Here is a 15721-nt window from a genome sequence, read left to right on the forward strand (position 1 = left end):
TTTTTATAAAATTTTTATTTTTAGTTGAATAAAAAATTTAGTTTTTTAATAAAAATTTTTAAAGGTTTTTTTTTTTTTTTTTTTTTTTTTTTTTTTAATAATTGCATATGCACCTCTTTAGGACATGATGCACAGCAACCAGAGCAGTAACTGGCTCACTCTTTCATCCGCTTGCTGTATTTGACAAAGTTTACTCCGCTCAAAACTTCACTAATGTTTGTGATCCGGTCACCATTACATAGTCAGTTGGTTTTGATAATTCGAAGCAGTGTCTACTTAATTTCAGCAGAGGGCGCCACTATCCTTCCTTTAAATCAGTGGTGCCCAAAGTCAGTCCTTGAGGGCCGGCATCCTGCATGTTTTAGTTCTCTCCCCGTTTTAACGCACTTGGATCAAATGATGGCTCATTAAAGGCCTAAGAAGAACATTGACATGCTCAAAAGGTTGTTACTACCACCAGGTAGAGAACTAAAACCTGCAGGATGCCGGCCCTCGAGGACTGAGTTTAGACACAGCTGCTTTAGATAACCAGCTGGCATAAAGAAGCCAAAAGCATAAGATTGTCAAGGTGCATGTTCAGTAAAGTTTAGAAATCTCCAGTAATCCTGAACAATATGAGTTTTAGATATTTATAAGCATGTCTGACTTGAAAACTTAACCTGAATCTGCAGCGTTTCTTCTGTTTAACTAAGGACAATAAAGCTGTCAGAGAAAAGTTGATCTAAGATAAACTCTTGTGGCACAGAAAGGGTTTCAACATAACTAAATTAGAATGACCTAGATAGTTTCAGTCTGCTATACTTTACCTATATTTTATACCTTTTTCTTCCTAAATTGTGGCCTAAATGATTTGCTCTGATAAGGATCTTAGAGGAAAAAATGTTTAGTTTATTTCTAAAACATTTTAAGAAAATGGTCTAACAGAGCCAACAACAGCACTGAGTCTATTAGTGAAGGTTTTGAATGGCTTGCATCTTTTCACCCGTTTAAAAATGTTTAAAAAGAAAACATCTGTCTTGATTTTACTGGATCTCAAAACCGCATTCAAGACGGTTAACGTTCTGAACTAAAGACTGGAAAGGTGTAGAGTTGTCATCTCTCTTATACCAATGATAATGACCTACAACTTTATTCTTTTGTGTCCCCATACTTCCAAGTATTACCACGATAAAGAGTTTCCTGTCAAAACAGGACACACACACACACAAAAATATACATTCTTTCATTTTTACTATATGTTAGATTATTGCAATGTGCCTTTAGAGGTTTTTCTAAACCAGAATGTGTTTATGCCAGTCCTTAAATTAATACAATAACATTCTGTTTGTCAAATGAAATTATTTAAAATCTTATTGATGGTCTATAAAGCACTGAACAATCCCAGGCCTGAATACACAGGTTGCTTCTGTGCTCTTCAGCTGTAGAAACAGCCGAAACTGTTGGCTTCTATAAATCTGGAGTGAAAAAACACAGTTCACTGCAGTAAAAGTCAATGGTTACTTTATTGACGTCGTCATGTCTTGGGGTTTTATTCATTTTAAATCTGCATTTTAATCATTTTTATCCCGTGCTTAATCTTGAGTGTCTTTCTTCTTCTTTTTAAAGCAGTTCAATCAACCTTGTCTATGAATTGCCTGCATTCAAGGCAGGCAAATATTCCTGCCTTGAATGTTTTATGTTTTGAATCTTTAAAAATACTGCTTTCAGCTAAATGTGATTTAAATCATTGATGGCCAAATGGTAAAACACAGCTGTCTCCATCTCCTCATGCTGCCCCTGCATGACAACAGAAATATCTGCATTTGATGAAAAAGGAAGCTGATTGTGTCGCTCTCTCGCCATTCGTATCAAAGCGGATTACATTTGTGGGCCAATCCTGTCGGTGGACAGGATTGGCTCGATCACAAGGAATGCACAACATTTTCATTTCTCAGCCATGACAGCCAGCAAATTGAGAACCTCCAGCTCCATAGTTTTGGCATTTCGAAGCATTTGAAAAATGTTTTGAATGAACAAGCTGAAATGGATTTTTTTTTTTTGTTATTGTGGTATAGCAGATACAGATTTCATTAGTTTGAACTTAAAGGCAGAAAGGAACAAGTATGATTCAGTGCAAAAATTGTTAAATTTACTTACAAAAACACTGCAAAAGTAGATGGTTAGTAAAAAATGCTCTCCAATCAAAATAACCAATGAAAAGCAGGTTAATCTTAAGTTTCTTCTTAAGTTTGTTTTAACTACTATTCAGACCTACTTTAAGGTCTGAATAGTACATCAGTACATCAGTACATCAGTATTATCCATCTATCCATCCATTTCTTTACGCCCTTGTCCCTTAGTGGGGTCAGGAGGTGCTGGTGCCTATCTCCAGCTAACGTTCCAGGCGAGAGGCGGGGTCACCCTGGACAGGTCGCCAGTCTGTCGCAGACATCAGTATTAGTTTATACTGTTGTTAATGGTCTGGATAGAGACTGCCTTGATAAAATGTGATGTTTCTCTGGCAAATCTGTGTCTGCAATTAAAGCACAGGTTATTGTCCCCTGTCGCTACATGTTTATTAGGAGGACTGTTGCAATATTAATTAATACATGTATGCAGTTGACTAAGTGTCCATGATTGGACTGAATTGACAATACACTCTGGATATGATCTGTCAATTAACATGAGATTTGCGGTGAATCAGGGCAATGCAAATTAACTAAATCAAACTGAATTAAGTATATGATGCTTTTTGAGGGTTTCACGATGCCTTTCACTTCAGTGTGTGTGAGTTGCTGTTTTGAGTCATCTGCATTTATTAAAAAAAAGTGTAGAGTTGAATCTTTTTAGAAATGGAACAAAAGGAGAGAGTTTGGCAACACTTTTTTTTTCCCCTTAATATTTTTTATCTCGATCTAGCAATCCCAGATTGTTCCATTTGTTACACTGAGTAGAGACTCTGTCAATGGGAATCATTTGCGCACACAATCTTATGTCATGTGCTTGAAAAAATGAAGAGGTTTGTACAGACATATTTTTACAGTGGACTGAAGAGCAGTGCAACTTTCCATTTGCAAGGATGACGTTACACCATCACTTATTTGACTGTCGAGTTTCCGGCTAGCAAGAAAAGACATATTTTTGTTACAGTATTTATCAGTTTAACAGAGCAGTGTGGCGTTCTAGCTTAACGGCCTAAAAGCCATGATTTATCCATTTCAGATGAGAGCATCAATAGATTATTAAATAAATAATGACAAAAACACCTGAAACCGCAACCTGAGATGTGAGGAAGAAGTTATAAACAAGACTGACAAAGTATTGCAAGCTCAAACACCCACAATCATGGCAACTTATTTCCCTCTGTCAATGCTTTGCTATAATTTACAACTCTTTTTGGTTTAAAAAAAAAAAAAAGTTTTATACTAATGGAGCAAAACAAAAAGGCAAACGAACATTGAACACACAGCAATTTTAAGAAAAAAAAATGATAAGGCATTCTAATAAAAGCCATGCACTGCAGCACTGCCGACTGTAATAAGATTCTGGCATTATTCATTATTTCTGAGGACACAAAAGTCAATTAATGGAGAAGACATTGACATTTACAACCTAGGGAGAGTTAAAGCTTTGAGTCTTCAGAGAACCGTACCACACCAAATGGAGAAAATGCAGAATAATGGAGCAGCCGGACCACCAAACTAACTTTAAGCGTGCATCAACAACTCATCCAGGAGGTCACAAAAGAAACACTGAAACACAAGAGACCGGGCAAAGATGCCATCTATAGGAGAGTTCCAACGTGAAAACCGAAGCTGATCAAAACAAGAACTAAGCCAAGGGCAAATGCTATATGCATCTTGTTGAGCTCTGAGGCTTTTAGGATGATATTCTATGAACCAAGACAAAAAAACCCCCCAAAAAACAGAAAAGACAAACTTGGAATTTTATGGAAGGCGTGTTTTCGGTTACATAAGGTGTTAAACCAACACATAATCTGCGAAAAAAACAACATCATACGACAGTTAAACTCCCTCGGGCTGCTTTGCTGCTTCAGGATATGAATGACTTGTTGTAATTGATGGAACCATTAAATCTGCTTTGTACCAGAAAATCTCAGCCAGCTAGTAGAGAGCTTAAGCAGAGGGACAATGATCCACAGCATGCTAGAAAATCCACTTATGAATGGTCTCAAAAAAAAAAATGTTCAGGAAAATAGTTCATTCATGTTTGAAAACTCCAAAATACATCGAAATAGCTCCTCCCTTTCTGACAACTAAATGTTGCATCACTCAGATTTTCTTTGACATTAAAATTTTGATTTTTTTGACTGACATGGGTGGATGAGCAGCACATTCACAAGCTTAAGTGACAGTGCTCCTCTGTCACAGTGACAGGTCCACTCAGGACCCTCCTCTTGGTCCTGATTGGTCATTTTTAGTTAGCACCTGGAAGGGGCAAAGGTGCTCATTTTCCTCAAATATTATCTGTCACATACCAATATGTCACAACATAGTCTTAACAAACAGTTTTTTGTTGTTGTTGTTGTTGTTGTTTTTTTTTTTAATACTAGTTACATCCTGCAGCTTTAAGAAGGTAGGCAGATTAGTCAAGCATGCAATAGTCATTATCTGGCTCCAATGACCCAAAAGTTTAACATGTTGCTTTAAAATCTGTTCTCCAACTCATCCTTTTTCTATAATTGATCATCAACATAAAGAAAATCCAGCTAATATTGTTGCATCTTCAATTAAACACAAAAACCTAATGCTCCTTGATATAAATACTCAATGTCAAAAGCACACTATTTTGAAATGGAAAACAAATCTTATTGTTCTAACCATGGTCTAAACAGAAGTACAATGTGGCATCGCCCTCCCCTGCCTGCTATTGAATTTCCAACAGAAACCTTCTCTTTCTTCTTTCCTTGGCGACAATGGTCAAACACTTTCTCTGAATGGCTTTGGACAAACAAAACAAATTGCAGAAGAGTGGCAGCCGGGAAGCAGTGAACAGTACTCGACAGTCACTAGGGTGGCCTTCCATGCCCTCTTAGTCATCATTTCACTGTATGTTTATTTTGAAATCTGGGATATTCGTGGCCCAGGATGGCGCAATGGCTGCTCCCATCCTGTCTTTCAGAAAAGACGGAAGCAGGTTGGATATGTACGCCGCTCACACGCTACAAGAAGAAAGGTTTATTTACTGTGTGAGAACTTTACGGTAACATAACAGGCACCATAAAAAAAAAAAAAACATATTTATGAGTCCCAAGGGCTATAAAATAACTTTAGTTAAATTAATATTTGTGGTGAAGTTTAACAGTGTATCAGAGTTCTTAGAAGCTGTAAAACTTAAAATAATCTGAATAAAACTTTTGTTATTGTGCAGCCAAGATAAAAAGAGTGAAAGTATAGCTCAAAGGATAAATCTGAAAGCAGGATGAAATACATGGATGAGCCTTAGGATTTCCTTTAGAAGTTTTCACTGGAAACTTTTTTTCAAATGTTATATTTGACATTAAGCTTTTTATCAAGAAAAAGATGGTGGAACTGTTTGGAAAACTACAAAAGGCTCTCATATTTCTAAAAACTTAGAATTTAAACATACAATCAAGTGTTAGCTGATCACTTCAGTAGCTATTGAAACTATCTAGACTTAACTACTAACCGAAAATTGGGGGAAAAAAGACTGTCATAGCCCAATGAAAGTCAAGAACACATAGAGCGGTGAGTGATATATATTATACACTGCCTGGCCAGATAAAAAATTGCACAGGTCTGGATTTAACTAAGCACGTGGGTACAAGCCTCCTATTGGATAATTAGTGCATGGGCAATTATCTTTCAGCTAGCAACAAGTTATGTAATCCCAACTGATGCAATGAATAGCTTCTCATTCCCTAAACAAACATGTTGAAACACATCCTGTGGTCATGGAGAAGCTGTTAGTCTGTTTAAGAAGGGTCAAAACATTGGCATCAAGCAAAGAAAACATCGAAGGAGATTACAGAAACGACTAAACATGTATTACAAACTGTTCAACACATTATTAAAAACTGAAGGGATAGTGGAGAATCTCGGTCTTTGAGGAAGTAATGTGGTCAGAAAAAAATCCCAAATGATCGTGATCAGTGGTAGCTTGATTTGATTTCATTACACATTTAGAGAAATACAATAAAGCATTTCCAAACACACAGAATGTGAAAGGAAGTCAAGGGATTGGGACTGAAATACTGCGTAGCCTTAAGAAAACCACTAATGGTTGAGGCTAACTGGAGAAAATGTTTCCATTATGTCAAGGACCATAAAGATTGGTCTCTGGAGAAATGGAAGAAAGTCACAGGGTGTGATGAGTCCAGAGTTATCATCTACCAGAGAGATGGAGACATCAGCTTAAGAAGAAAAGCAGATGAAGTGATGCACCCATCATAAGGACTATCTGAATATACTGAATGAATTAAGTTCTCAATGTAAGTATCTCACAGTTTGCATTGAGAACAAAGCGGTGCAAGTGAATATTAAAAGTGCTGCAGAGTATGCACACAGACACTTCAAATTCACAAATACTTTATTATTTATTGACTTCACAGAAACGTGGCTGAATTATGAACACTATAACCTAACGCTGCACAAGCAGAAACTATTCTGATGTTTTCTTATCAGTAAGAATAATACACAAGCTGAGTAGAACAGTGTTGAACTGCACCGCAGTGGTCTTGCCACAAGCCTAAAGGACAGCTTGTGGACAAAAGCAGTGAGGACGTTTGGCAATATGACAAAAGCAACAATCAGCTGGGAAAACGTATTAGCTATATGTAGCAACGAAGAAGCAAAAAGGATTTACTGGTGGCAAGCCGCATTTCTGAAAAAACATATTATATACCAGACCGGAAAGCTTTGATTTAATGATCCAATATCTTATTCTTGAGAGGGGAAAGCAGGTGAAGGTGTAACCTGTGTGATCGGAGCTGCACAATCTGTCAAGATAAAAGTCTCCTTACAACCTGTAACCAAACAACCAGGACAGCCAAAACAAGTCATCAAAATAAGTCAGACAGAACATGCAGACACATTTACCTCCATTTATCAGTTAATGGGAATGATTACAAATGTATAATATCCTGTCTAACACTTTTTGTAGCAAATATATTTAGGGACATTATTATTCATTTGTATTAGCAGTGAATGATTTGGACTATGTCTTTTTTTTTTTTTTTTTAATTCTGCATCCTTTAATGTGGCCCAGTCTGGTAGCCAATTCAGGTAAACTGCAGAGTGCCATTTTCTGCATTTTCACTTAAAGTAGGTCATGCTTACTCATGCCTTGAGACTCTTGATGGTTTGGCCAGCCCCTCAGGGTTAAAGTCAACGCTTTCCAGTCCATTAATGACATAATGAGAGGAACACAAAGAGCCTAATCACAATCACATAGTTTGCTAATAGTTAAAAGACCAAAAGGGTAACAGTTCCAGTAACCTCTACACGTTTTGATCATGTTAACAGCCGAATTACAGGTTGTTGTGTAGCACATCTAAGCAACCAGGAGATTCAAACTCCCTGTTGAAAATATAAAATTAAAGATTTGAAACATTGTACTTTGTGTGTAACTCATATGTATAATATGAGTTTCCTTTTGTGAAATGAGTAAAAAATTGTTTTCAACAATAATTATTTTATTGGAGCTGTAATTGTAGTACAGATCCATTATCCATCAACAAATGCCCACGAATCTTGACGTTTTTATTTCCTAAATGTTATTTTTTTTAATTCATAACCATATATTTTATCCTATATATTTTATCTTGACGCAATACAAATGTGCATTAAGCTGAAAATCTAATGGAAGTTCTCTTCATCATCAGTATTAATGAACACCAGAAGGAAGTAGGGGCCAGTGTGTGTGTGTGTATGTTTATACAAGTGTGATGTTTCTTTAATCCGTCAGAGAAACACATATGTTAAAGGCCGGATAAACAGCTGGTCTGGATGTTGTGATGGTGATTCAGCAGGGGTTTAAATCTTAGTGAATCCCTGCAATGCACAAAAAGAAGAAATCATGCCTCTGTAGTTCTGCTAAGTAGTCAGTACTTTCAATTGTCCTAATTTTAAAATCAGCAAGACTTCCCACACAATGTCTTTTACAGTCGGCTGAAAGGGACGCCAGACATCACTTTGCTTCGGAGGTAAATGTCAGCCTGCAGTTTAGTTCCCCACGTTTCTGCAACAAAATTCTCACTTAAATCTGACATCAAGAGTATGAGAACACTCCAGACTGTCATTGCTGATTAAACATCGACAAAGCCAAAACAAAACGTGCACATCGCCCAAGAGCTTGTAGAAACACCTTTAACAGCAATACCTCTCAGCAACCCCCCTTCAGAAAGGAACAGTCTCTCACATCACAGAGGAGAAATATTTGCCCGCATTTCTTTACAAGATATTTTCCGTTCATTGAACCTTTGTTATTGCAAAGAGTTAGATTGTAACTTTATTTGTAGGAAAAAAGATGTCACATCACCATTCGCTTGTTGGAGAGGTGGAACCTAGCAACTTAGTAAGACACACATTCAATCTTCCTCTTAAATTGATTTCACCACTCATATGATGCTTGCATGGCTGAAATGATGAGTCACGGTTGAGATTTTAAACCAAACAAGTGCTACCTGTGTAACATTCCCGCTCCACAATTCGGGTTTGTTGATGTAGACCAAAGCATTTCACATATTTACAGGAATAAAAATCAAATCTCACAATATGTTATTTGAGTCATCAGCTGTAGCTAAAATACGTAGTTTGATTTGAAACTTGTTGCATACTGCACTCTCACTGGACAATGCCAATACATGTATATTACTCTTAAACAAGTCTTACTAGGACAGTACAGCCAAAATTCTGACAATAATTTCCACCATGGCCCACTTAGGAAAATATTAATAGATCCAGAGGCACCTACAACACTGCCTGAGGACAGTTGCTGTGAGCTGCTACAGAAAACAGGATATAATTGCGCTCACCTTCACCTTTCTTACGTTAAATTATGGGCAACAACCGCTTGAATGAAACGCAGCGAAATCCTCTGTCAGGGGCCAAGCAGCAGAGAAGCGGCAGACACTTTTATCTGATCAGTCCCATTTCAAAACACAAGATTAAACCACGCTAAAACTGGACGGGGTTAAATCCAGCTCACATGAAAAAAATATAACAAATCCGTGTTGCTTTAAAAGTGAGAAGAAAGTCACACATTTCTTGCATTTTTCTTACCGTATAAAGCCCAATCCTGCACAAGGCGAGGGAAAGCTGCATGTGCTCCGACATTGTGCTCGACAACAAGCGTAACCCCCGGCAACCAGCAAGCCTCGGGAATAAGTGAATGGACGAAGGAGGATCAGGAGTAGCTGAACACAACAGTGTCAGACTGACAGCATGAGTCGCAGCTCTTCCCTGTCTTGCAGTCAGCTGTCAATAGCCTCACTCTGGTTCTTCGTTTAAATCCCGACATTCACACTGCCTTGTTTTGCAAGTGTTAGATGAGGAGGACCTTGCGTTTACCCGCCATGCTCATTCATAGAAAGATAAGAAACTATTACCACAGGGATCAACAGACAGACGCAAGCTTAAGGATGAGAGTATCTCTTTTTCTCTCACTCTCCACAGAGATTAAGGACTCAGCGGCAACTAGAGATCCAGAATAAGACTGCAAATTGGATTAGTCACCATTACCCACCCACACACAATGTCCGTACTGCAAGCAGAGCTATAGCAGGTATGAAACCCATTGCTTTCTGCATGGAAAAGGATGAAAAGATTGACCACTTGAGCTTCCTGTGGTCGCAAGGATTTCAGCAAATGCTGTGGGACGTTTTGTCGAATGCCTTTATGAGAACTGTGAGTCATGTTCGAAAAGCTTGTTTATCATCTCAGCCGTCTAGTAGGGGTTGGCATTGCCTCCTGCTGACAGGTATAATATACAATTTAAAATTAACTAGCATTGGGGTAGTGGGTGAACTAAATCACTGGCAGGTTGCTAAACTATTACAGATTTAATTTAAAATTTAAATTGGTAAAAAAAAAACGAGATTTTCAAGGTGTCTGTTGTAAATCTTAAACTAGAACGGCTTTGTTGCTCTGCTTCATTTCTCTCAAATTGGAGGGGAAACTGTGTCCTTGCAACCTTCACTTTTAATGCTCGTCACTCCTGCATCAGGACTCCTGATTTAGTACATCAGATGTCCCGCATCACATTTACATTTTGACAAATTACATCTGATGTGTTAGATGGTGAACTTTTATATTCTTATAATTTAAAAAAGGACACAATTCTTCATATACACAAGGACCTCAGGGCAACGGCCCAGGACAACTTTATCTTTTAAGTTTAAAAAGTTTCAGAAAATATGCTTGAATCCAGGATTTCAACACAGTTTAGTTTTTCTTTTTTCCAGTTCAATCTTCTTACGTTCGACAACCTGAATATTTATGTTTCTTTAACTGTAAATATATAAATAAAACAAACTTCCTTCTATTTATTTTGTAATACTGGAGATGTCACAATTTAAACTGAACATATGTGCTTAGTTTTCATTTTATGGGAGGCCATTATGATGAAAAGATGTCATCAAAAAGAAATGTGTGATTTTTTTGGACAAAAATAATAAGATTAAGTTACTGGAATAAAGCCAATAGATTAACTGGAAAAAAGGCAGTGGCAGCCCTTGTTTAGTAATAGAAACTACAACAGCAGGGTAAAATTATAATGGACTTTTCCCTTTGGAGTGCATATTTAGAATTAAAAAAAGTCTATTGTACATCAGTTTTATACATCTTTTGACATGTATTCAGTTCAAATGCAGCAAGATCATTATCAGGGAATGTGTTTAGGGACTCAAACACCTTATATGTTCTAGACCATTTTGAAAAATATATTCTAAATATTATTTGTAAAATAATAAAATCTTGAAAATAAATTTACGACATTGCAGAGCTAAATAAAATAACTTTTAAGCAGAAAGAAACTACAACTGAAAAGCAACAAAAGGTTCACTGCTGCCTATTTAACGGCATTAGCACATTTAAACTTCCATGAATGTGAATATTTCCAGAGACGTAAAGGGCCTGCACTCATCCTTGATAAGCATCAATATCACAGATATTCAAATGAACTAAACCATTCACATTGCTGAAATACCATGTTGCTTACAACAGAAAAAGGAATTTGGCAGTGCTACACCAGGAGAAGCAGGGCTGTGCAGCACTGTCAAGTAGAGGACAAAGATAACATCTGCTGTTTGCCAGCAGGATGGGAGTATGGCTAAAGCACCTGCCCTTAGCTCTGCTCTACCTGTTCTCACCGTGCACAATAAAAATTAAGACATAACTGAGGGTGTGATTTTGGTGAGGACCAAAAAAACATTGTATCATTTTTGAATCCCACTAAATAGAATTACAGGTCAATTAATTAGAATATCATACTAAGTCGATTTACTTTAATAATTCAATTCGACAGGAAAAACTCACATTATATAGATTAATTCCACAGAGATTGTAATATAAAAGGATTCTCTGCCTGGTTTAGGTCAGGGCAGGTTGCTGGCAAATCCAGCAGTGACTGTGTGGTCATTAAACCTGGTATTGACAGTGTGGACTGTGCTGTGTCCTGCTGTGTCCTGCAGGAAAAACCAACCAGCATCTCCATAAAGCTTGGGAAGCATGAACTCCTCTACATTGTCCTGGTAGATGTGGACTGTGGACTTGATAAAACCTCCAGGGACAACCATCAGCAGGTGATATGCCACACCGAATCGTCACACTGGACTTTATTCTCACACTCTGCATTTTAGTCAGAAATCAGGTCCCCAGACTTTACTTTCGTCTGAAAAGAGGACTTTGAGTGACTGATGAACAGTCCAGGTATTTTTGTCATAAGTCCAAGGACATCTCTTTAAGTGGCAGGTCTGGACGCTCTGCCTCTAGCCGCAGTCCACACCTCGTCTCCAAACTGTTAAATTGGCTATACTTTAGAATCATGGTGATGGTAATTCCTGATGTTTGCGTCCTTTTTCTAACAAACCTTTTTTCTACCCTCATCTTTCTATTGCTATGTTTTGATACACCACTCTGAACAGTCAGCTTCTTTTAGAAATGGTCTTTTGTGGCCTAACCTCCTTGTGGAGGGTGTCACAGAAGAACTGTCTGGTCATCAGTCTTCACTATGGCTGCGTCCTTCACATTTCATATCCTTTTGCAATGTATTATTGTAATTTGCAGAGAAAGTATAGATGGTTGTATCTCACAAATGTTTATTATTTGATACTACAGCTGTGAAACATGAAATAAGTACTGCGTAGCCGATACAGTAAGATAAACAATGGCTTTTATCCGCAAGTTAAAATTTAAATCTACGCCTATTGAATGTGTCAAATTTGCTATCTGAAAGGGAGGAAGAGGTTTAAGCACAAAGTATCAGTTTTAAATATCACCTAGACATAAAAGATATTAACCATTAGCCTGTCTTTTCCTTTCCACACGTATTATTTAAACCAAATGTCACCTTTTTTTTTTCTTTTGACAACCACAGTTAGGATAACAAGACTGCAATTTGATATAATTCTAGTTTAAGCAGAATATGAAAATGATCCCTATCCAACTACAAGTTTCATCAGACAATAAAATGATAGGACATCTCATTTTATGAGATATTCATAACGTCATATTTGTGTGGCTTTTAGTTGCATAAGCTGCACTTTATGCTCAACTTTGACTCTTTTTACTGCGGTTTAACATGCAGCTACCGTTTTAGGTCATTTCTCCCAGTGTTGCTGCTGTTTGTTTATCCTGATCCTGACCCAGACGAATGAAGGTGTGGAGCAGTATTTGAGCAGATGAAGCAGCTCAGTTAGGTTTTTCCATTGTTACCACGGCCTCAAGTCAATGCCTGCCAATCGTTGTCAGTGAGTATTTCACATAGTTCAGATTCCACAACAGGAACTTTCTGGTTGTTGAGACAAGCTGACTTCCTTACAGACTGGACTAGAATGTGACAGACATAAAGTCTGAAGGTGTAGCAAAATACCCCCACCAGCATTAAAGCTGGCCACACAAAAAGTCATATATTAGAATTTAGCTAAAAAATAAATAAATAAATACAAGTTCAAGCACAAAGTAGCAGGACTAAGATTTTAAAAAGCTAGGGATTAAAAATGTTAATAGTTTCTGACAATATGAGATAGAATAACAAAAACACTGTTGTTGCATCTCTCATTGCTGCACACTGCCGACCAGCTGGCTGAAGGAAGCATACTACACTGTCCCCTCACCTGCAAGATGAATTCAGCTGTTTGTAATTACTGTGAGTGACTGAAATCCACTAGAGTGCCATCTATCACTCTTAAGGTAAAGTTGTTTTAAAATGCACCTTTCTAAACTCTATAAAGAGGTGCACAGTAAAAAGGGTGAATGTTGTAAATCATTTAAATACTTAGCATGTGTTTTCTCAATATTTTTGATTAAATCTGTGCACCTAATTCAAACTTTTTACAGATTAAAAACTTTTTAAACATGCATTACTTTAGCAGCAGTGGTACTTGTTGTGCAGATAATGAAATAGCCTGCACACATTAATAAACAGAATATATTTTGTCCCCAGAAAACATCTTGTCTGAGTCAGTCAAAATCAGGTTAGGTCTCGGGAGGTGGCAACACAGTGCAGCAGTAATTTGGTAAGGCTGTACTATGGCAACAGCTCATGGGATCAAATCCCTGTCTCGGTGCTGCAGTTTTTGAATGTTCTTTTTGACACAATGCTGAGCATGCAGAAGTTGATTTAACATGCACCACGTCCCAGTTGAAAGAATCTGGCCCAGATCACATGTCAGCTACTGTCATAATTCAAACTACGGTGATTAGCCTGTAATTTAATAGAACATAATAATCCCCCATCTTTTAAAGGTAATTCCCATCACAAACACGAGGCCTCACTAAAGTGAATAAAAAGGACTGAACAGGAAGGATTCATTAAATCTGAGAAGGATATAGTTGTGGTTCAGAGCTTTGCACCACAACTTCAGTGTCGCACAGCAGGAACGCAACAGCCCGACGCCTGTTGAGTGCCTGACCTTAGAGGACAGCCAAGCACTCTGTCCCAACAGTCCACAGTTACAGCTGTGCTTTGCACACAAACAAAAACTACCATGGAAAATCCTAAAACCACTCAAACATGCAGGCTGCAAAAAAAAAATCTCTTTTTTGTTAATGCTAAGAGTGAGAAGGTGTGTCAAAATGAAGGATGCTTACACCCAACTTGAACATTATTCTAATTTAGAGCTTTTAAAGAAACATTCCAACTGTTCTTTTCTCAATATGGACTGAACACAAAACAAAATGCAATGAGTTTCAAAATGGTTTGGCACAGTAGACAGAATTCACTGAGAAATTACAGTACTCTAAACCACATTTGGTCAAAATTATACATGCACTTGGACTGATGTCTTTTAGAGAGTTAAAGGAAAGCCAAACATTTTGATACCATAAACAAGGGCCAAACGTAACTTTGGATAACCTTTTGGACTCTCACTTAAATTACTGGATTTACTAACAGCTTGTACAAAATTTTACATAGGTTTTTTTTATAAAGATGCATCAACATCGATATCGGCCATCTCTAGTCATTTTTTAACATATCTATCGTATCCGTCCCATAACTAAAACTGGGACAATATTAAGATATTATAAATCATATCAACTTTGTGACTGTTTGTGTGTGTTTAGGGACACACACAAACAGGGGATTGGTCATGTGTTATTTGTTTGACAATATTACAGTGATAGTGATGCAGCGCAGCACTGTGGGGTGTTTAGCAGAAGCAATCTAAAAGAAAAGTGTGGTCATCTTTTCACATGGCTGTTGGTAGGGATATTTATACACCTTATATAATATTGGTAAATATTAGATATATTAATATTTTAACATATTAATGTATCTAATATTAGATATAAGATATATATCTTATATAAGAGATATATATATATATATATATATATATATATATATATATATAATTCACAATAAATACAGTCTTATGGACAAACGACTGTATATTTCAAAAATCATTAAAACTATTTATTGAATATTTATTACAAAAGAATGGGTTAAGAGTGTGGTAGAAACAGCCCCAAGTCAGTAAGGCACTGAAGCTCACAGAGTTTACGCTTATTGGGATGTATTACAGATATTAAAGGAATAAACGTGAAGTCTGTCCGTACAGAAAGCCAACCAGTTTATTGTATTCGTTTCCTGTCACACGGGGCTGCTTTGACATCACTGGCCTATTGGTTTACCCTTTAGTGTCAATATTTTTCCATCCATGCCTGGCAGAGTTTACATTATAACCTAAGTTAACTATGAACACACTCCTTTTGTTCCAGAGAAAATTGGTCCCTGTGATGCAAGACATTGCAGCAGTTTTGGTCATGGTTAAGGACAAAAAAAAAAAAAAAAAAAAAAAAGTTCCAGTAAAGCCAAGGTTCAAAGTTTCTTTTAGGTCTCACGTCTTGGGAGGCCCATTTATAAACAAGCTGATAACACTGGGTGGGCGAGTTCCTCTGCACTCCACAGTGTCACTCTGTCCCCACCAGTGAAATGACAGCACAATGTACTGGTAAACTTTTTATAAATCCCAAGGGAAGGCTTTTCAATTCCACCAGCTTCCTCTTTATTGTTGTTGGGTTTTTTTTTTTTTTTTTTT

At 37.2% G+C, this 15721-nt stretch overlaps 1 protein-coding gene across 1 annotated transcript in view; it reads right to left on the reverse strand.

The window, feature by feature from the left end:
• The window catches only part of LOC106964198 (ADP-ribosylation factor-like protein 15), a 101896-nt gene extending 92497 nt beyond the window's left edge, over nt 1-9399 (reverse strand). Inside the window, exon 1 of the mRNA XM_015059563.1 lies at nt 9243-9399. Within this exon, the coding sequence (XP_014915049.1) occupies nt 9243-9296 (54 nt within the window). The 5' untranslated portion in view covers nt 9297-9399. The remainder of the gene's footprint in view (nt 1-9242) is intronic.
• Nucleotides 9400-15721: the final 6322 nt, after the last annotated feature.

This window comes from Poecilia latipinna, unplaced genomic scaffold (assembly GCF_001443285.1).
Source record: "Poecilia latipinna isolate Pla-1442-1.1 unplaced genomic scaffold, P_latipinna-1.0 Scaffold1638, whole genome shotgun sequence".
Classification (NCBI taxonomy): Eukaryota; Metazoa; Chordata; class Actinopteri; order Cyprinodontiformes; family Poeciliidae; genus Poecilia; species Poecilia latipinna.